Source organism: Pagrus major, chromosome 18 (assembly GCF_040436345.1).
Source record: "Pagrus major chromosome 18, Pma_NU_1.0".
Lineage (NCBI taxonomy): Eukaryota > Metazoa > Chordata > Actinopteri > Spariformes > Sparidae > Pagrus > Pagrus major.
In genome coordinates this window covers 11,158,246-11,182,057 of record NC_133232.1, presented here as the reverse complement: position 1 = coordinate 11,182,057, position 23,812 = coordinate 11,158,246, and the positions used below count along the sequence as shown (strand labels likewise).

The 23,812-nt window shown below is 41.4% G+C and overlaps 1 protein-coding gene across 1 annotated transcript in view; it reads right to left on the bottom strand.

The window, feature by feature from the left end:
* LOC141013486 (F-BAR and double SH3 domains protein 1-like) overlaps nt 1-11,463 on the bottom strand; it is a 58,349-nt gene extending 46,886 nt beyond the window's left edge. Inside the window, exons 1-7 of the mRNA XM_073487237.1 lie at nt 11,443-11,463; nt 10,074-10,171; nt 9,877-9,922; nt 8,634-8,707; nt 6,116-6,260; nt 5,820-5,956; nt 5,261-5,324 (exon numbers count right to left, since the gene is read on the bottom strand). Coding sequence (XP_073343338.1) covers nt 5,261-5,324; nt 5,820-5,956; nt 6,116-6,260; nt 8,634-8,707; nt 9,877-9,922; nt 10,074-10,171; nt 11,443-11,463 — 585 coding nt within the window. The remainder of the gene's footprint in view (nt 1-5,260; nt 5,325-5,819; nt 5,957-6,115; nt 6,261-8,633; nt 8,708-9,876; nt 9,923-10,073; nt 10,172-11,442) is intronic.
* Between the last annotated feature and the right edge of the window lie 12,349 nt (nt 11,464-23,812).

Below are 23,812 nucleotides of genomic sequence, written 5' to 3'. Positions count from 1 at the left end.
CCAGTGCATCGCAGTAATCAGACTCTGGATGGTCAAAATTTTTTTACAACTTAATGAGGACAAAACAGAGATTCTTTTGGTAGGTCCTACGGCTCTGAGGCAAAATATTCAATCCCTGTTAACTCCACTGTCTGTAAAACCATGTGAGCATGTCAAAAACTTGGGTGTGATTTTAGATGCTGATCTTACCTTCCAAAGGCATATCTCTAATATTTCTAAGACTGCTTTTTATCATAGAAACATATAAAAAGTTAGATGTTTCCTGTCTCAGTCAGACTCTGAAAAGCTGGTTCATGCTTTTATTTCCAGTAGACTGGACTACTGCAATGCTCTTTTTGCTGGACTGAAAAAACAGACATTAAATAAACTCCAGCTTATTCAGAATGCTGCAGCCAGAGTACTAACAGAAACCAAAAGGTTTGAGCACATCACTCCTGTTTTATCATCTCTTCATTGGCTCCCAGTAAAACAAAAAATTGATTTTAAAATACTTCTTATTGTTTTTAAATGTTGTAATGGCTTAGCTCCCTCCTATGTTGCTGACATGCTAACTAAATACACACCAGAGAGATCCCTTAGATCATCAAATAAAGATCTCCTCACTATACCTAGAATCAACTCCAAATCAGCTCATGGCGCTTTCAGCCACTATGGTCCTACTCTCTGGAATTCTCTTCCACATGAACTACAGTCTGCTACAACATTGTCCTCTTTTAAAAGCAAACTAAAAACATATATTTTTTCGCAAGCTTTTAGTTATGTTTAAAGCGTATGTTTTATTGCTGTCTTTATCCTTTGCTTTAAGAATTGTTATTATTATTGTTATTATTATTATTATTATTATTATTATTATTAGCTCCCTTTTTAAATGATGATAATAATACATTCTTGTGTGTTTTTATAATGTCCTAAATGTTTCTTTCTATACATGTAATATTTTCTTATCCTATATGCTATTTTATGTTATACAATGTATCTTTGTTTTTATCTTTGAAGCACATTGAGTTTACGCTTGTCGTATGAAATGTGCTATATAAATAAATTTGACTTGACTTGACTCATGTCACCTTAAAACGATGTACTGTTCTTAACCCATCAACTTTGCTCCCTATAGCTCAAGATGGAGAACCACATCCATGTCTGGAAGTGGTTGACACTGTGTCAAAACCACGAGATGCATTGTTTGACACACCCCTCATTAACCCTGATCCTGTTTTCTTTGTAGATGGTTCTGCTATGAGGAATCTGACAGATGGATCCCCTTGTGTTTCATATGCAGTATGCAATGAGCATGCAGTAATTGAAAGTGCTAAACTTCCAAATAACCTGTCTGCTCAGGCATCTGAATTATTTGCACTAACTCGAGCATTTATTCTAGGAACAGGAAAGAACATCACAGTTTACACTGACTCTCAATATGCATTTAATGTGTGTCATAACTTCCATGCTTTATGGAAAAATCGAGGTTTTCTTACTTCTACAGGCAAACCTATAGCACATAGAAGTCTCATCATTAACCTTTTGTCTGCATTACTTCTACCTGCGTCTGTAGCGGTATGCAAATGTCAAGCTCATACAGGTGCTGTTGACCCAGTATCACAGGGCAAAGACAGCTGCTCTTTCACCTGTCTCCCCCACATTGCAAATGCCTTTGTCTGTCCAACATGATGTTTTTTCCCTTAATGATGTCTCTTTACTTCAAACAGGAGCTGATGCTGGAGAAAAAACTCTATGGAAAAAGAAAAAGTGTATAGAACTTGCATCTGGCCTCTGGGTTGGCGTGAATGGCCTCCCAGTACTGCCAAAATCCATATTCCCTTTTCTGGCAAAATTGACACATGGTCATGACCATGTATCAAAAGGGGGAATGTTGGATATTGTAAATAGATTGTGGTATGCGCCAGGATTTTCAACTTTTGCTAAAATTTTTTGTAAAAATTGTGTCATTTGTGCAACTAACAATGTTGGCAGAGGTGTAGCAATGCCCCTGTCAGCCCATCCTAAACCTGAAGGTCCCTTTGAGCATTTAATGATGGATTTTATTGAACTTACTCCATGTAGGGGATATAAATATTGCCTCGTTATTGTTGACATGTTTTCAAAATGGATCGAATGTTTCCCATGTAAACATGCTACAGCTGTCTCAGTAGCAAAAGCATTGTTGAGAGAAATAATTCCACGTTGGGTTCTTCCCTCAAAATTAACAAGCGATAATGGGTCTCATTTTGTAAATAATGTAATTCAAAGCCTCTTCGAAAGCCTGCAGATAAACCTGAAAACACATTGTGCCTACCATCCAGCTAGTGGAGGTGTAGTAGAACGGGCTAACCAGACCCTGAAAACAAAACTGACAAAATTAATGGCAGAAACAGATTTATCATGAGTTGAGGTTTTACCTCTTGCATTAATGTTTATGAGAGGCCGCCAACTGGACTGTCTCCTTATGAGGTACTCACTGGCCGTCCTATGAGAATGATCATTGAATGTTATCAATGAGAGCGAAAAAAGACATACAAAGGACAGGTGGCATTAACATGCTACCGACGCAGGATCAGAAGATCCCAAAAGGACATAAAATCAAACCTGTCACAACAGAGCAGCTGATCAGGAAAAAGAGAGAATTGTTTAAACAAAATGATTGGAAACCCTGGGGGTTCGATGCTGGTGAACTAATTGATAATTATAAAGAGAAAAATAGTTGGTACTCCTTTATCAGGTGGATGAAGTCTAGAATGTACAGTGCCAATATGACTGTTTTAGCCATTCGATGTCTGCTTTTGCGAATGAAACAATAAAAGGTTTCCAGTATCTAGGTGCAAATGATAAATCCCACAGATTAACCCTGTTAAAACACGAGATGGCGCTTGATTATATTTTGGCAAAAACCGGAGGTCTATGCATGACACTAAACTTTACTGGTGAGGCATGTGTTACACTCATCCCTGATAATTCTGAAAATATTACCAGTGTGATCACAGCACTTGAAAAGATTCGCGATGCATTTGGTCTTTCTGAATCAGCAGGTTTTAGTTTCAACAAATGGCTAAATAACCACCTTGGCCCCTGGGGTACTCTCATCATTCATGTTTTAATTCCTGTTGTGATTGTGTTTGGTATTGGTTTATGTTTTTGTACCTGTGCGTTCACGTGCATGCGAGCCCTCATATACAGATGGATAAGTGGGGTAGTTGGAGGAGAAAAGACATTATATGTTAAAATACCACTTGAGTCAACCAACGATAATGAACAAAGTGTTCATTCCATGATGGAATGGGCCCCAGGAAACCCATATGATGATTCAAATGATGAGTTGGTATAGTTTTCATTTTTTTTGTATTTTTCATTTATTTGTTTTAGAGTGTGATGTTTTTTGTTTTGTTTTTTGTTTTTCTATTTACTGTAACGAAGAGTCAAGTCAGTGATTTTTGTTGTTTTTGTTTTATTTTGTAGTTATTAATGTAGTTATTATTTGTTTTATTTTAATTTGAATTTAATTCCCAGAAATGTTGTGTTGACACTTTGTGTCAAAAGGGAGGAATGTGAGAAATTAAATAGTTATCCATTCAGTAAGCAATATATATAATATATAATATACTGTAAAGACCATGTCAGGATGTGAAAGCAAAAGGGGAGAATCCCCTTTTGGTGTGAGGGTCATAAAGTCAGATGAGAGGCAATTGTCTCTGCCTGAGGTGTTACAGGAAGATAGATGGTAGATGACATTTACATTCTAATAAAGCATCAAAGGGTCTCTGTCCTGGGAAAGATACAATCAACCAAATATCAAGGGGTCATTGTTTTGGGAAGAAATGTTGTAACCCCCACTCTGTTTGTATTTAAGTCAGAAACATTTGGAAGACTAGAGAGAACACTTTGGGTCTTCTCTCCATGCAGCATGTATTAAAGAGATCTGATTCATGATACTGATTCTGAAATTCTTCAGAGAATTAGCAACTCTCTATCTCAACAAGGAGAATTTCCCTTACAGAACAAAGCTGGAGGGAAGTTCAGGAAGTCATTAAGGCAGAAAGATCAGCCTCTGCCCCTGGGCCTAGGGGGGTACCGTGCAAGCGATTTCTGGTCCAAGTTGCCTATGACACCTTACCAAGTCCAGCAAACCTTCACTCTTGGGGCAAGACTGAGACACCTTCCTGGCCCCTGTGTGCTGGGAGAGGATCCCTCAAACATCTCCTCAGCAGCTGCCCCAAATCCTTAACCGACAGATGTTACCGCTGGCACCACGACCAGGTGCTCAAAGTAGTTGTGGAAACAGTCACTGCAGCCATTCAGTCCAGTAAACAACACCCCAGGAAGACAACTATCCCTTTTCTCAAGGTGGGAGAGAAGCCCCATTCCTGACTGGCAACTGAGAGTGGATCTTGGAAAAGATGTTCCCTGATTACATCGTGCACACAAGACTCCGCCGTGACTTGATCATCTTCTCAGACTCCACCAAGCAGGTGAACATGTGGGACTGACTGTGCCCTGACAATAACACATGGAGGAGGCTCATGTGAGGAAGCTGGTCAAATACCAGGAGCTGGTGGAGCAGTGCAGAAGCCAAGGCTGGTGTGCTCTCTGCGAGTAGACTGAAGTGGGCTTCCAGGGGTTCGCTAGACACTCTATCTGTAAAGCTCTGGCAGGGCTTGAACATTGCAGATAAGTTCTCCTCCTGCATACTGGCACCACCCCTTGCCCAAACCAAACCTGGCACGTGTGAAAGTGTGAAAGGGCATTTCTGGACAATGTCTGGCCGTAATTTGGCCTGATCTTGTCAGCGTGATGTTGCCTGGGTGGGGTTTGGAATTATCTTCAATACTGTTATCTCACAGGTATAGTGTCAGGATGTATGGGAAATATTAAGATATGTAATCTGTCTCTCAGAAACCCATGTCTCTCCTCCTCCTGCTCATGCAGTAAAAGAGAAAAAAAGAAATTTTCTGGTATCCCTGCCCACTTTATCCAATCAGGACAGAAAACTCCATAAAAAAGCAGTCCTGTCTGCCTGTGAATGCACAGAGAGCAGGAACCCCCTTGTTTGCAACTATGTCAGGTGAATGCCTCTGCACGTTCATGTGGTGACATAGAGAGGAGGGAGGAGATTGCTAAGAGCAAAACGGATAGGAAGTTAGCAAAACCATGACAACAACGCTCACAGCAGCATTAAGGGGAGAGACAGGGAAAAAAATGGTGTATTACTTTGGTCTGTCTTCTCATTTCCATTTTGTGGGAAATGCAGTACAATCAATCAAGTCAGTACCTTTGTGGCCATCTTATGTAGTCCTGTTTTAAAGTGGAAAATCCCATGTTCGCTCTTTCTGGCTCTGAAAGACAAAGTTAAAAACATCCTGATTACATTCGACATAGAATAAAAAAAGACATACTAAATGCTGCTGCAGCACTTTTTTTATGAGGTCTATTCAATATTTAAACTCTAAACCTAATGTGTGTCAAGGTCACTTTCCTTTTTCTCTTTGTTTTCTACTCTCCATCCGTCTCTGAAGCCGTACCCATGGTCCTAAATGTTTGAGCGTGCATGTGCAAGAACGTGAGCTCAGCTTTTACAAAAAATACAGCCAGCCAGGGTGTCCAAAGTCCTTTATCCTCATTCCTCTTAAGGGAGTGTGTGTGTGTGTGTGTGTGTGTGTGTGTGTGAGTGAGTTTATATGTTTTTTTTAAATAACATTTCATCATCAATTTTAGTAACTGCATATGACTATATTCATGACTCGTGTACTACAGACTTATTTGAATCTGTCTTAGGATTTTTTCAACATAAAACTTTGGCTCAGGTATCACACACACACACACACATTGACCTGGCCTGTGCATCAGCAGCTTTCTCTCTGGCAACATTGGCAATGTGACTGAGTTGGTGGTAGCGCTTCTTGATCCTGTGCAGCTCCCACAGAGAATCCATTACTTCCCCCTGAACCCTCTGCAGCTGCTCCAGACCCTAACACACACACAAAGCAAATTATTTATTTGGCCATTGGTGTCTGTTGGTAAATATTTCATGGTCACTGTGTGTTGCACTAATGAAAATGCACCTAATCAGCTCCTATGTTTTGAGTATTTGATAACTGAATGTGTATACTGTGTGGAGCTCTCTCACTCTCTTAGTGTGGATGTCCTTTGCATTGTGAAGACTTCTGGAGGCTTGTCCAATCAGTCGACGGTATTCCTCTGCAGCAGCAAGTCGTGATGTAGCAGACTGAGCTATTCCATCTACCACTGACCGCCACACGCCAAACACACTCCTGTAAACACATAAATCAGTAGCCATGTTTCCATTAAATGTCAAGCGAATTTTAAGCAAACTCTTGAAAGTTCCCAAAAAAGAAAATCAAAATGCAAATCTGATGCATTTCCATAACCTGTTTTAAGCGAATGAACTAGGCTACGTAAAGTGTAATTTCTTTAGAGGGTGATGCAGTGTAGGCTACGTGGTTATGTCATGCATGGATGTGGAAGTTAACAGAGGCTAAATGTAAACAAACAAAAATGGAGAGAGGTCTTCAGGGATTACTTTCCATAGGGCAAGCTGTAATTATTCTTGCATGTCAGCTATTATTGGCCATGTCGCATGTTGTCCGGAGACGACGAAGAAATGCAATGATTACAATGCACACAGCAAGGGCAATAAGACGCCGACGACAACAACACGGAAACAGCTGATCAGTCATGTGAGTTGAACGTTCGCTACGTCAGTTTATTCTGCAAATCTGTTTCCATCAAACATTTTGCGCATTCACTCTAATTTGCAAAAGACAAAAAACACCTGAAGTGAGCTGCAAACTAAATTGCGAATAAGAGGACGTTTTTTGTTATTTTGCCATTTCCATAAAATTTCAAATGCGATGGTCTTCAAAATGCACATGAAAATGCTTTTTTTTCACACGGCTAGTGAGTGATAATTGCTGAGTGTCGTTAACACTTTTCACTAAAAGCTTATAGTGCACATCCACTCACCTTTCTGTAAATATGTGTGAAACTAATGAGCCAGTCAAAAAGCCAAGAGGATGTTTCCATTGAAATTTGATTATTGCATACATTAATAAACAAGTTTGTGATACTTGCACACTTTGTTCAGCAAGATAATCTTCACAGATGAACACCACTTTCATGATTTTGAAGCATAAATGAAACTGCCTGAAGTAAAAAAGCTCATGTGAGTGTTAGCAGTACATAGCAGTCACATGACTTTAATGTTGCCACCACCAAGTGTCTTACTACACTATACTATATACACATTTACAATAAATTGATCTGTCAATGAGTTGTAAAGTTTGAGTTGGAATAGTTTGCAACTAAAGTCCGCCTGTAAAGACGGACCAGTAAGTAATGGCGTAATAGCCTTTATTGTCCTGACAACTTCTGCAGTCTCATTTAGCCACATGTGTCAACCACAGACCTTATTTCAGAAAAAAAAATTCCCATTGAAAGAGTCAAGGAAATCAGAAGTGCAAAAAACACTAACATATCTCTGGGTTTTAGGACTCATTCCTGCAGGACTCTACATGTGTATCGTGTTCTTAGAATATTATAATGTTAATAACACATTTGGACATTCCTGCACATACACATGTTGGCTTTACTTCAATTTGTACTGTAGATGTCAATAAAGAGCCCTACCTTGCTGCAACTTTATTACTAAATCAGGCATATGTCATCATATTTTCAGTTTCATCTAATATTACTGATAGTGCTCTGTGTAAATAGCCAGGTTACAATCCACCAAATGTCAAAACATTTCCAATGTAGTCTAAAGATCAAGAGATGGGACACTGACTAACAAGCTGTTGCTGCCTGGTTATCTTTTTCTAGCTAGCTAAACATAGCACAAAAAGTAAGGAAATTTGTGTTTGGTAGATTATTTCTTTGTTGTAAGGAACATTTAGTGGGATGAGCAGCAGAGCTGAGTATGTGGGTTGCGCCCATGAAAAATTTGCCAAATCTTCTCTGCCAAACAGCTCCTCTTCATGCTGGTCACCAGCCTGGTCACACACTGCTGTGGGATGGCATCCCATTCTTCAACCAGCATTTGTTACAAGTCAGCCAGCGTGGTTGTGTTGGTCACTCTGGCAGTCCTCTCCACTCCCAAATTCTGGAGGTAGTCTCCGAGAAACCCCGCTCTGTGTGTGACCAGGCTGGTGACCAGCATAAGGAGGGGGTACCAGGCTGTTGTGGTTGTGTATGGTTCTTCCACATGCTACTGAGGCTCCTGTTTGTTAAATTAATAAATTGTTAAATTGCCAATATGTCTTGTTTCTTCAGTCTTCAATCATCCAATCCACCAAACAACACCAAACAAGAGTCAATAGCAGAATAAGATGTTTGGCAGCTGTGAGAGGGCCACAGTTGCCCTGATTGCCCTTCTGGTCCTGACAGTGTGAAATGAGGAAAGTAAGATATGTTCATTGGCAATCTTCTAATGTGAAAAGTCATATTTCCGGTGTTAAAATTACGCTAACAGCACATGGGCAGCAACTTTCGGTATTTATTAAAAATGACAGCAGATTAGCCAGATACACCAGTCTAGTGGTATGTTGTGGAGAATAAGAGCACCATCAAAAACCTGGAAAAGAAAACAGCAGATGAGAGGGCTGTGTACAATATGTGTGTACAGTTACCCAGAAGTGACAGCGTCTGTATGCACTCTTTGCCAGTCTCTCTTCTGGTACTGAACAGCCAACCTCTGAAGAGCCTGAAAATGCATAGTTTACAACTGGATCACAGCTGTAGGAGGAGTCAGTAAAAACTGAATACACACCACGCCAGTTGAAATGAGAACCAGATGAGGCTTACTTGGTAAATGCATTCCTTCCATTTTGCGTATACACAGTTTGATAACTAGTATGACAAACAACATAAGCTTTTCATAAAAGGTGTTTATTTAGCTCATGATGATGTGATAAGGATTTTGGTGCAGACCAATACCTTACACTCTTTTTGTATTACGTCCAACAACTAGCAAGGCCTCATGATGAGTATGTTTGGTTTTCATGTAATTTTATTCTGACGCCTTTGTCTCTAAACTTGCATTACGGATTGTGTGTGTGTGTGTGTGTGTGTGTGTGTGTTTTAATGACTTGTTACTGCTTTGACCTGCTATTGTCATTATCACATTGGTCTTGTTTTTGCCTTCAATGGACTCTATGCAACAAATTGTAGTAATTAACATGTATTGTTCACTGTTTTAGCGGAATGTCCTCTCACAAATAGCGACAGTCGAAAGGATGTCACTTTAAGCACATTCTCGAGTGCCTCATCTCAGTCTATCAGCTGTGCTTGGTGCACTTTAGTGCTAATTAGCAAACGTTAGCACTTAGCTCAAAGCACAACTATGCTGAGGTACAGCTGCAAAGAAAAAGCTTTCATGGCTGCAGTTTATTTGTTCTTTAAATGTACCTCCCAGTTTTTTTGATATATCTACCCTTTGTCTCATGGCTCCAACAATACCAAAAAATTGTGAGCCCCAAATAGCTCTGTCTGCTTGTAATAAACGAAAAAAATTACTTAAAACTTTAGTGTGGACACACATATGTGACACATTCTCTGCAATGGTGCAAAAAACAATAAAACTCTGGAGCATTCCTTACAAAGTGGAAACTTGGAACATGTAAATAAATAAAATAAATAAAAATATGAGAAGGAAAAAAACATATAAATCGAGCTAGAATGGCATAAGAGTGTGTTGAAACATACTGACACACACATACTTTTAACACAGTGTCACTAGAAGCAATAAATAACAGCACAGCATTCAGGTGCTGATATGGGACCTCAAATCAATAAATGATGAGCATTTCCAGTAAAAAATGAAAGGTTCCTGTAAGAAGACTAATAGTTGCCTAGAATAGCTTGTGCACTCACCTGACCATACTCTTTTTCTATAGCTGCTCGCTGCTTACTGAAAGACCTTGGGAAACACAGAAAAACACAACACACAACACCAACAGACATGTCAAATAACATGCTTTCACTGTCCATGTCTGTATTGAGCTACATGCCCATCACCGTCTGTCTCATGATTCAAGTGGATTCATGCAGAGGCACTGAAACTTTTGTACCTGATTTCCTCCAGCAGCTCAGTGTTCTGATGTTGTTTGGTCTGCAATTTGCTGAGCTGCTCTGAGAATACCAGTTTCACCTGCTGGCTTTCCTTTACCTGCACAAAATAACATGTACGCACGCACGATGCACACGCACGCGCAAACACACACACACAGACACACACACACACACACACACACACACACACACACACACACACTCACACACACACACACACACACACACTTGTTCCATTTCTCACCATGTCAGTGAGCCAGCATGTACAGTCGAGGTCAAAATTTTACATCCACTCGAAAAAAACATGCATATCATGGCAGTCTGCAGTTCCAATGATTTCTACAACTCTCATTTTTCTGTGATTGAATGAGTGGAACAGATACTACTTTGTCACAAAAAACATTCATGAAGTTGGTTCAATAATGAATTATCATAGGTCTTCTGAATGTGGGACCAAATCTGCTGGCTCAAAAATATACATACAGTAACTTAAACGATCAATTTTGGTGATTATAGAAAGTTGTGTCAATCAAATTAGCTTTGTAGCATGGCCCTTTCAACTTCTGAGCGATAATGATTGATAACAGCTGATTACTTTTTTCTGTGTCCATTTTAATAGGGCTCGTTTCATACACCCATTAGACTCGGCCACAAACACTACAATGGGAAAGTCTAACAAGCTCAGCATTGATCTGAAAGAGCACATTATTGATTTGAACAAGTCAGGAAAGTTGTTTGGAGCCAAAGCAGTTACAGGTACCAAGATCAACTGTGCAAACAATTGTTTACTTGTAGACTGCTCCGCAACTTCATGTCACAAGCTCAAGGATGTGTGGATTTTACTGCAGACTGCAAGCTGAAGAATGGATCGATACAAGCTGCCTGTAACCTGACTTCAAACTTGGAAGCTGGGAAGTTTTGACATGTTTTCTGTTCAATTCTGACCGGAGTGCAAGATGCAATGTGTCAAATGTCTACAAGGACTCAAATGCCCTAAAATACACACTAAATGATCTTGTACAGTTCAGTTATTTAGAAAATGTAACAAACACCTTAAGAGTCAGTATATGTATTATAAATTGCATTCACTCAATAGACCAATATACATATTCTGTTCTTGCAACAGATGCTTTCACTATCGTTTGTGCAACACAAATCTATCTCACCTATGTCTCAGACATAATTGGAAACATGCTTTGTGAAATGCACTTTGTTGTATTAATGTTAAATTGAAATACTCTTTAAATGAAGAATCAATGTATTTTGAATTTTTAAAGCAATGTAGAGGCACACAAATAAAAGGAGTTGAGTAGTAGAGACCAACTCAGCACCAACTCTTTCTCCACATTAGACTCAATGCTACCTTACCTTTCTGGGTGGTGGCTGCATGGCTGGATGCTGACAGTATCCGTTATTGTCTCTGTTACTGTGTTAGTTCCTACTTCCTCAAAGAGGGACTCTTTTTAAAGCAATCCCTCTGTCTCTCTGATCCCCCATCTCTTTCTCTGTTTCTCTCTGTTTCTCTCTCTCTCTCTCTCTCTTTCTCTCTCTCTGATCCCCTCACTGGAGCGCTGTCATGAAAAAAGCCTATAGAGGGCAGCAGAGTCCAGTGGCTTGATTATTAACTTATTAACTTGAACAGAACACAGCGCTTGTTTAAAGGATAAATTCACATTTTTTTCATGTCTGTCCTGAGACAGACTCAGGTGCCTATACATACATTGAAAGAGTTTTTATTCACTGTAGGTGTACTGGTAGAATGTACTGTAGTTAAGTAAATTTCAAGTAGTTGTACTTTACTAGTCTTTTGATGCCACTTTCTACTTTTTCAGAAGGAGGTTTTGTACTTTTGTTAATGAAATTTAATCTTTTTCTTTTAACCTTACTAATAAAGTTTTTTTTTCCCACACAAAACATATGAAAAATCTAATGTTTGGTTAAAAATTAAACTTCCCATCAATTCATACAAATACAGCTGAATGATAGGCAATTCATTAATACGTTAATTGACAGACAATTCATTCGCAACTAAGTGTTAAAGTCATTTTTAATGACAAAAACATTGTGATTTACTGTTTTTCCTTTTAATTATTTATTTATTTATTTATATCCTTTTTTAATTATTGTAGATTTGAACTGTTGGTTGGACAAAACAGATATTGCGAAGGTGTCAAGGTGAATTTTTTTTTTTTTTAATTTTTACAAACCAAACAATCAATCGATTAATGGTGAAATTAATAAGCAGATGAGACCATAATGAAAATAATCATTAATTGCAGTCCTGTACAAAAATTATATCCTGCTTTTACATTACTGCAGCATTACTGAACAATAACAATGTATTGATATAGTATATTAGGGTTGGGCCATCATCCATCACCAATCATCACCCTGTCCATCTGTGTGTCCCCTCAGAGTTGCCGTAGGGAAAGACTTGTTGTTCTTTGTGATATGTGGGAAGAGAAGCATTGTTAGAGCCATTTTGTGAATTACACATAAGGTGATAAATAATTTACATGTGTTGGATTTATCCTTTATATACCGTATTTGAGGTTATAAGAGTGCCTATTAGTTAATAACAGCTGCTCTCTTCTTATTGGCTGAGACGTGCGTAACGTGATGTATGCGTAATTTGGTTCAGTTATGATTATGGAGGCGAGGAGAGCACACTAGTTTTTGACCGTGCTGTCGTGCTAATTGTGCTAAAGATTATTGCCTGATTTTGGATTGCTACACAGTTTTTTATTATTTGTTGTAACTTGAAGAAAGGTTTCAATAAACCCTCGTGAGAAAGAAGAACTGTGGAGTTTTTGTGGCAGAAGACACGCGTCAACTACATGCTTGCGCTCCATAATTTTAGTGTGTGTTTAAAAAGTAAAAAGAGACGGAGCCACACTTACATTAGTCAAAAACTACGCTCGTTGAGATAACGACGCATACGGACGGATACCTCTATAGGAGAAGAAGAGGAATATAAAAGAAAATAGAACAAGCCAGGTGCACGTTCTGGATGTGGATAAGCCACGGAGTGAGTAACGGAGATCACGGTACAGCAGCCGAACGGGAGCCGGCGGCAGGTGAGCCTGAAGCCGTCACGCAATTAAGCCGCGGTGGCTAACTCTTAGAGCACACTTGAAGTTAAACTCTTGGACCTTTCCGCGGAAATATTGTAGAAGAGTGAGAAGCTGTCGTCAAGCAAGCAAGAGGACAGTTTGTGTGCATTAAAGTTAATTAAGAGTGCATCCGTAAATAATGGAAGTTGCGGCGGACGGCCAGAAGAGGACGCCAAAGCCCACGGCAAAGGCTGTACAAGAAAAATTGAACAGGCTTAAGAGTGAAAGAAAAGGCAAGTTGTCTCAGATTACTCGCAAAAGGAATGATATTGATGTCTTAAAGAAAGACAGAGCTAATGTGGAAACCGTTAAAGAAGAAGCACTGTTTGTTTTTGGCAAGTTCTATGGACAATTTAAAGAGATTAATACTGCGTTATTACCTCTTCTTGAGGATGAAGATTTGAAAGAGGACCAGGTGAACTGGTTTATGCCCAAATGTGTGGAAATTGAGAACTTTGTTCAAGAAACAGAGGATTGGATCGATAGGATAGAGAATTATCCTGAAGAAGAAAAGAAAAGTTATGACAGCGACGATGATATACAGCCAAGTGACAGCATCTCTGAGGTTATCAGTCGTGCATCCAAAGGGAGAAAAAATGGCTCAGTGGCAAGTCGCTCATCACAGGTGTCCACCACAAGTTCTGCTCGCCTAAAGTTGGAAGCAGAACGTGAAGAACTGCGAGCACGAGCTGCCTTCTTAAATAAAAAACAAGATATTGAGATGGAGGAGGTACGCTTAAAGGCGCGCAAGGAACAGTTGGATATAGACGCCAAGATCGCTGCATCAAATGCAAAGATAAAGGTTTATGCAGACTATGAAGATGGCCAAGACGGAATGAATGAATATTATGAATCAGAGCGCAGGCACAAAGCAGGCCGAAAGGACGCTTGTCAAGTTAAAGATGAAGATGAGGAGACACGTACGCGAGTGAGTTACACTGCACCTATGGTTGCGCTCCAGTCATCTCAGCCTGCTAATGTTCATCATACGGCTTCAGCACATGCACCTATAGCCACACAGAGACCAGCCTGGACTGCTAATGTTCATGCCAGGGCTTCAACTCATGGAGCAGCCAGTTCAGCAGCACCTATAGGTCAATCGCAGCAAGCAGTCACATCTGATGGCATCTGTAAAATAATGCAGCGTCAAAATGAGATAACAGAGATGTTGGTGAAGCATCAGCGCATGTCACAACTTCCAAGGAGAGATGTTCCAATATTCTACGGAGACCCGCTCAGCTATCACTCATTCATAAGGGCGTTTGAACAAGTGATAGAGAGGAAGACTGCTAGTCAACAGGACAGGTTGCTTTACCTGCAGCAGTTTACAAGTGGAGAACCTCGTGACCTTGTTCTTAGCTGTGAACATATGAGACCAGATGACGGTTACAACGAAGCAAGGAGGCTACTCCAACAGCACTACGGGGACGAGCTGAGAATAGCCACAGCTTTCATGAAGAAAGCTCTTCAATGGCCACAGATAAAAACAGAAGACAGGAAAGCTCTACATGCATACGCTTTGTTCCTAATAGGGTGTAGAAACACAATGAGTGACGTGGAGTTCATGGTTGAGATGGATAACCCCAGCAATATGAAGACTGTCATCTCAAAGCTACCCTTTAAGCTGAAAGAGCGGTGGAGGAACCAAGCATATGAGATCCAAACAAGATCAAGAAGAAGAGCCAGGTTCTCTGATGTAGTGGATTTTATCAACTGGCAGGCAGAGGTTATCAACGACCCGCTGTTTGGAGACATCTTGGACCTCAGCATAGAAGAAAAGGGGAAGCCCAAGACAAACATTAAGAGAAGTAACCCCAAGAGCAGCTTTGCTACAACTGTCTCTCCAGCTGGAGGACAGAGTGGTGCTCAACAGCTACAACAGAGGGAGCATGGTCCAGTCAAATCAGCCGATGCTTTTCAAGGTCCTTGCATGTACTGTAAAAAGAATCACGCATTGGAGGTCTGCGAGAAAATAAAAGAACAAACTCCTAAAGACAGAATCAGATTCCTAGCCACAAAGGGACTCTGCTTTGGCTGCCTCACACAAGGACATCTGAGTAAGAGTTGTCGTAAAAGGATGCAATGCAACGAATGTCCAGGAAAACATCCAAGCATTTTGCACGTCACAAAGGATGCTCCAGCCCTGCAAGAGAGGGATGAAAGTAGGAACACAGAAGTTACTGGGGAGGTAACCAGTGCTTTTGTAGAAGCAGAGCATGAAAGCAGAGGACATACTGGGGCAGGTAATAAAGAAGCTATTCTCCCCATAGTACCAGTGAAGATAAAGTCCAAAAGAAGTGACAAGGTAATGCAGGTCTATGCATTTTTAGACCAAGGAAGCACGGCAACCTTCTGCACTGATGAAGTTATGCAGCAGCTTAACCTCCGAGGAAGAAAAGCAGAGCTTTTACTCACTACTATGGGAGCTGAGAAGAAGGTAAACACTCATGTCCTGTCAGATATGGAAGTGTGTGGCTTGGAAGAGGAGAATTACATAGACCTTCCACAGGTATTCACTCAACCAAGTATACCAGTGAAGAAAGACAACATTCCTCTGCAGAGAGACGTGGATCAGTGGCCTTACCTGCATGAAGTTCGCCTCTTGCACATTGAAGCAGAAGTTGGCCTGCTTATTGGCACTGATGTCTATAAAGCCATGGAGCCTCGGCAGATAATAAACAGTAGAGGTGACGGGCCCTATGCAGTAAGGACATCCCTTGGATGGGTTATCAACGGCCCACTCAGAGGCACTGCTGCGGCTAACCAAGACGTTGTGAGTCACTCAGTCAATCGCATTTCTGTGTCCAATGTGGAAAACCTACTGACTCAGCTGTACAATGCAGACTTCCCAGAGAGAGGATATGACGACAAGTCAGAGATGTCACAAGAAGATCATCAGTTCCTCGACTCAGTCAAAGGATCCACACAGCTAGTCGATGGTCACTATTGTATCGGATTACCACTGAAAGACAAAGAAATAAAAATGCCGGACAACAGATCTCTAGCCGAGCAGCGCCTCACAAGCCTCAAGAGGAAGTTGCACAGGAATCCTGACTTCTACGAGGAGTACAACCGATTTATGACAGAGTTGGTAAACAAGGGATACGCCACCAAAGTCCCAGAAGAGGAACTACACCGTGATGATGGGAGACTTTGGTTCATTCCTCATCACGGAGTTTACCATCCCAAAAAGAGGAAATTAAGAATTGTCTTTGATTGTACTGCATCATATCAGGGAGTATCACTGAACAACAAACTCCTTCAAGGCCCTGACCTCACGAACACTCTTGTAGGAGTTCTGACAAGGTTCAGGAAGGATACGGTGGGCATGATGGCAGACATTGACTCCATGTTTTACCAGGTGAAGGTACCAAATGAGGATTCAGATCTGCTGCGTTTCTTATGGTGGCCGGACGGCGACCTGAGCTCAGTGTCATCAGATGAGCACGCTGTTGCGCTCGCTAAGAACTTGAGAACACTATGCCTCAGTGGAGGATTTCACTTGAGCAAGTGGACAAGCAACTCCAGAGCTCTGCTAATGTCGATTCCAGAAGAAGACAGAGCTTCAGGAATTAAAGATCTTGATCTGAATAATGACCAGCTACCCACAGAGAGGGCGCTAGGCGTCCAATGGTGCACAAACTCTGACATGTTTAAGTTCAAGATCGAAGTACAGCAAAAACCATGTACTAGAAGAGGAATCTTGTCAGTCGTGGGCTCAGCTTTCGATCCTCTGGGATTCCTGGCACCTTTCGTCCTTCCCGCCAAGCTGCTTCTGAGGGAACTCTGCAAAGAGAAAAAAGCATGGGACGACGAAGTGTCAGAAGAACAAACAAAGAAATGGAAAAAGTGGCTGTCAGATTTACAAAAGTTGTCATCTTTTTGTGTTAGCAGGTGCATCAAACCTGCAGGATTCGGCGTCATCAAAACAGCACAACTGCACCACTTTTCTGACGCCAGCAACGACGGCTATGGTACAGTATCTTATCTCCTGCTGACCAACGAAAAGGACCAGAAGCTCACCTCATTCATGATCGGAAAGTCAAGAGTGGCACCGCTCAAACTGGTCACCATTCCCAGGATGGAGTTGACAGCGGCTGTTATAGCTGTGAAGATGGATAAGATGCTTCAGTGTGAGCTGCAGCTACAGCTGAGTGAGTCAAGATTCTGGACAGATAGTGTGACAGTACTTAAGTATATTGAAAATGATGCTGCACGCTACAAAACATTTGTAGCTAACAGAGTCTCATTCATTAAAGAAGCTACAAAGCCATCTCAGTGGAAGTACGTGAGCACAGCAGACAACCCTGCAGATCAGGCTTCGAGAGGGTTAAGTGCTGAGAGTCTGCTGCAGAGCAAGAACTGGATACAGGGGCCAGAGTTCCTGCTAAGACCTGAGGAAGAATGGCCTAAACGCCCAGACCAGCCTATTCACTTAGAAGAAGAAGAAGCAGAGGTCAAAAGGTCAGCTCAAGTGTCTCTGGTACAAACAGATGAAAAATTGGATACAATGGTTCAGTTTGTACATCACTTCTCAAGCTGGTATAAACTCAAGAAAGCGACAGCTTGGCTGATGCGCCTAAAGGGGATCCTGCTCAACATGAAGCAGAAAAGAAAAGAGCTCCAAGAAACAATACGGAAACATGAAAATGACACATCTAAAGCAGAGTCCTTGCTCCAGCAAGAGATGCTCAAATACAAGCAAAGTTTTGAAAAACAAGAGCTCACCACTGAAGATCTCGCCACGGCGGAGACGGAGTTAATTCGCCTATGTCAGAGAGGAAAATATGCAGAGGAGCTTAAAGCCCTGCTGGATGGAAAGGATCATGTCAGAAAAGATAGTCATATCTTTAAGTTGGATCCCTATTTGAAAGATGGAGTGCTAAGAGTAGGAGGACGGCTAGGCCGATCTGCGATGCCGTTGGATGCCAGACACCCGGCTATCCTGCACAAAGATGATTGGATCGCCAAACTCATCCTCCGTCACATACATGAAGCGACAGGACACTCAGGGAGAAACTACATTCTTGCCAGACTGAGACAGAAGTTCTGGATACCTAAGGCCTGCTCAGCGATACAAAAAATGATTTCAGAGTGTAACACATGCAGAAGACTACATGCTAGGGCAGGTGAACAAAAAATGGCAAATTTGCCAGAAGATCGGTTGTTGCCAGATAAGCCACCCTTCACAAACACCGGCGTGGATTTCTTCGGCCCATTTGAGGTCAGTCGAGGTCGCAGCAAGGTGAAGAGATATGGTGTGCTTTTCACATGTTTAACCAGTAGAGCAGTTCACATAGAGGTAGCCCACTCCCTTGACACCAGCTCATGTATTAATGCACTACGTCGCTTTCTAAGCAGAAGAGGACAAGTGTCTGTTCTCCGGTCTGACAACGGCACTAATTTTGTCGGTGCTGAGAGAGAGTTGAAGGAGTCTTTAAAAGACCTGGACCAGCCTAAGATCCGAGAATCAATGCTGAGAAGAGGAGTTAAATGGATATTTAACACGCCTGCCGCGTCCCACCACGGAGGTGTCTGGGAACGCCAAATAAGAACAGTCAGGAAAGTCCTAAGTTCCCTGTTGAAACAACAGACGTTGGATGATGAGGGTCTACAGACACTCTTGTGTGAAGTGGAGAGTATCATCAACGACAGACCCATAACAACAACCTCGAACGACCCCAATGATCTGGAGGCTTTGACCCCAAATCATTTGCTGGTGATGAGAACACAGCCAAATATTCCTCCAGGTGTCTTCTCCAAGGATGACCTCTATGCGCGTCGCCGCTGGAGGCAAATTCAATATATGGCAGATTTATTCTGGCGAAGGTGGACACAAGAGTACCTACCTCTTTTACAAGAAAGACAAAAATGGAGCACAACAAGGAGGAATTTCAGCCTGGGAGACGTCGTCCTCATTGTGGACTCCTCCGCGCCACGGAATTCCTGGCTGATAGGGAAAATTGTCAAGATCATGCCGGACTCAAAGGGGACGGTCCGCAGCGTCTGTGTTCAGACGAAGACAAGCACGTTAGAGAGACCCATCACCAAGATATGTCTCTTGGAGGAGGCATCGTGAAGATTAAAGAGACTGAATAAGACAAGGACATTTATTTGTTTTGAATAAAGACATTTAATGACCTTGAATCATATGTAAAAAAAAAAAAAAAAAAAAAAAAAAAAAAAAAGGCGTGGACAGGATTTATTGTTAGACAATGGCTCTATGTGTTTGTATTTGGTAATTGGTATGTTGTTAACCTAACAATTAGGGGCAGGTTATGTTAGAGCCATTTTGTGAATTACACATAAGGTGATAAATAATTTACATGTGTTGGATTTATCCTTTATATACCGTATTTGAGGTTATAAGAGTGCCTATTAGTTAATAACAGCTGCTCTCTTCTTATTGGCTGAGACGTGCGTAACGTGATGTATGCGTAATTTGGTTCAGTTATGATTATGGAGGCGAGGAGAGCACACTAGTTTTTGACCGTGCTGTCGTGCTAATTGTGCTAAAGATTATTGCCTGATTTTGGATTGCTACACAGTTTTTTATTATTTGTTGTAACTTGAAGAAAGGTTTCAATAAACCCTCGTGAGAAAGAAGAACTGTGGAGTTTTTGTGGCAGAAGACACGCGTCAACTACATGCTTGCGCTCCATAATTTTAGTGTGTGTTTAAAAAGTAAAAAGAGACGGAGCCACACTTACAAGCATGTTGCTGCTCAGTGCACTAACATTATGTCTCCATGTCCCGTTTTTTATTTTCTTATTATACCGGCTCAGTTAGGCAGTTTAGTGTAGCAGAGAGTGACGTCACAGTCCCTCTTTATGTGTTGTTATCGAGATTCTTTGTTTTTTTGTATTGGATAGCTGTTCTGGTAGCGCATGTATGTTAGTTCATGTGAGCCCCCTTCGGAACCGTTGGACTGCCCCATTTATAAATAGACACAGTGAGCAGTGTTGCAACACACACACATTCGATGTGCCTTTACTCTCCACCTGCCAACGCACGCTTCTTGTTCCCAACTCTGCTGGTTACTGAAGCATTTGGTCTAACATGCTGGTGCTGGACTGCAACCACTAGTGCTGCTCAATTTGGCATTTGGGACCTTTGAGTACACTCTCCTCCTTATGCTACACTTAACAAAACTTTTTCTTTAACTGATCATTCTAAGAATAAAATGCATTTATTGCTGTGCAGTGCCTAAAAATTCCATACATCTCACACATGTGCACGCACACACACACACACACACACACACACACACACACACACACACACCTGTAAATAATAATATCTGTTAACAAAACATGTGTTGTGCTAAATGTTAGATCCATGATGTTGTGCAGTTATTTACTATGGGTACACTTCTTGTCACATTAACTGCAGTTCATTATTTAACACTTCATGTTCCACAGAACAGAAACTCTGTCCTACTGTGTGTTTAGTTCTGCAGTAAGTTATTGGCTACGTTATTAGTTCCCTCAGTATTTGGCTGCTCACAGCTAACTAGCTCCATTTCTGCTGATTTCAATGCAAATTTTAGTTTCTCCATATTTTTGAGTCCTGCCAATAAGCTGCCTATAGCTGAGGGGATGGTATTTTAAAGTCATATTGTTGTGTTCTGTTATTATATACAACAGACATACTATTGCTACTTTATACCACAAGGGGACGCTGTTGTATAAAGCAGGTTGTAGTTAACGCGCTGTACGTAGAGGTCAGAGTGCAACAAGATGGCAACTACTATGTACGATACGATGCTACGCTGCTACTGAGAACTATGTTACATTATAAGTTGTTGAAGTAAACGGCACTTGTTCATGATTCCAGCGTCCCATCATTGTTGAGTTAACACCACATTTTTTTTTCAGAAAATGATGGCGACATCCTCAAAGGCCTCCCTGGTGTCCAAAATTATCTGGATGACCTCATTGTCTACGGCAGTACCCCTGCTGAACACGACCAGAACCTCAGCACAGTCCTCCAAAAACTGAAAGGGGCTGGACTGGTACTCAATGATGCTAAATGTCAGTTCAGGAAGCTCTCTCTATGCTTCCTGGGGCATACCATAACTGCAGATGGCATCCTTCCAGACCAAGAGCACATTGATGCTGTCTTGAAAGCCCCTCCTTTACAGTACACTAAACCCTTTCTGGGTTTAGTGTACTGGTATTCAAAGTTTTTGCCTAACTTTGCAACTCTTGTGGCTCCTATGCGTGAATGTGCCAGTAACAAAGACACTTTCACATGGACTCCTGCAGCACAAACCAGCTTTGAGGAAGTTAAGCAACTTCTTGTGGACAGTCCTGCACTTGCTTTGTTCGACCCTGCTCTATGCCCTGTGATATCCACAGATGCCAGTGATTATGGGCTTGGTGCTGTATTTGCACAAGTGCAACCCGATGGTACAGAGAAACCAGTGGCTTTTTCTTCCCGCACACTGACTGCAACAGAGCGTAAATATTCTGTTGTTGAAAAAGAAACACTTGCCTGTGTGTGGGCTGTGGAAAAATAGAGAACATACCTGTGGGGACGACATTTTACACTCCGCACAGACCACTAGGCATTGACAACCCTGCTCAGCACAAAAGGGATCAGGCTGGAATGCGTGTCGTCTGCTCGCTTGCTCTGTTTTGATTATGATGTCATATACCGTCCAGGTTCCCAGAACTACATGGCTGACTGTCGCTCACGTCTCCCTTTGTCTGCGTCTCCTGACTCCACTTTGGATGCAGAACCTGAGTTAATGGCACAGATTTCAGCCACCTTGAGCTCCCTCCCAGTTGCTGACTTTGACTCCACCTGCTCCTCTTGCCCAGAACTAACAGCCCTACGTTCTCAACTGGAGTGTGGTTGGCCTTCTTCTATTAAATCAGTGACTGACACACTGGCTCCATATCACAAGATTAGAGACGAGCTCTCAGTAAAGGACAATTACATCCTGTGTTCTATTATATACAACAGATATACTATTGCTACTTTATACCACAAGGGGGCACTGTTGTATAAAGCAGGTCGTAGTTAACGCGCTGTATGTAGAGAGGTCAGAGTGCAACAAGATGGCGACTACTATGTACGATACAATACTATGCTGTTACTGAGAACTATGTTACATTAAAAGTTGTTGAAGTAAACGGCACTTGTTTACTATTCCAGCGTCTCATCATTGTTGAGTTAACACCACACATAGGTATATAAAAGTCATTTGTCAGATGCGCTATAACCATATATCACCAGTAGGACACGCCAAAGCAAGCAACCAGTCTATTTAAAGGTGCAGTTGGTAAGTCTTATAAAAGTAACTTTTTGTCATATTTGCTAAAACTGTCACTATGTAAAGACAGCATTACATGAAACTAGTAATCTGTAAAAAAACAAACAAAAAAAAACAGGCTCATTTAGCCCCACCTACTGCTCCTACTGCAATTTGCCAGAATCCACCACAACCGAACAAAAAAAAACAATCAGAGCCAGGATGGTGTCTGATGGAATGTCTGACAACGTTTCTGTGCTCTCACAGCTAAATGTTGTCATACGTGGTTTACTGGCCATTTAGCAATATTCCCGACAGTTTTGGTTATAAAAAAAACAAGTAGCTTACTGAAATCAGTGTGTGCTGGGTTTTTACTGAATACATATTGCTGTAGATTACTTTTCATGTCGACATGATTTATTTCTGCTTGTTTGTTGGCCAGCAATGTTGACTATTCACAACAGTAATGTCTAACATCGTGGCCAGCCTCCTGGGGAGGGACTTTGGAGGCAGCCAGGGCAGGAGTGCAGCGGAGAGGGAGGGGGAGGGATCTGAAAGTTGTACTTGTTCAAATTTAATGCTAAGTCCTCTCTCTCCTCAATGTTACCGACTGCACCTTTAAAGAAATAAATAAATAAAACTCTGCTTGAAACAGTAATATTTGTCTGATATGGTTTTTCCACAAAATGTGTATAATTAGCACACTAAAATGACCCTCATTAAAAACTCAAGAAGTTTTGCAAACATTTTTTATTTATTTACAAATTCCCAGAGCCTTGCTTGTCAAACCATCAGTCCAAAACCTGAAGACTCTGCATTCACTATTATAAATGACAAGAAGAACAGCAGCAAAAATTACATTCAAGAAGCTTGAAACAGCAAATGTTTAACATTTTAGCTTGACAAATTACTACAATAAGTACGTCAAAATGTGAAAAGTCCTCTGAAAACACAGATTTTCTGAGCGTACACTTTCATCGTGGCCACGCAGGGCCAAAAGACTCCACTGGATGCATGTCCGCCGCGTTCTGGCTCCGGTACGGTTTTGTTCCGTCATCCAGCGTCCGGCAACCCACATCGGCTGCGTTTTGAGTCCGCTACGCGCAGCATCGCCAAACAGCTGGAGTTACGAGACCAAGGAGTTCCCGCGATAATTACATAATCACGTGTGACTGCAGTTATAGGTATGTGTCATAAACACAACAACACGAAGTGTTCCCAACCAAGGATTAGAAGAAGAGTATTTGTATTTGTCTCTTTTTTAGGTTTTTGTGCTGGCGTCAACACAGAGTGTTTTATTTTGAAATTTAACCGGATGTTATGATGTTGTTTTGGTGTGTGACTTCCTGTCGGCTCTGTGCTGAAT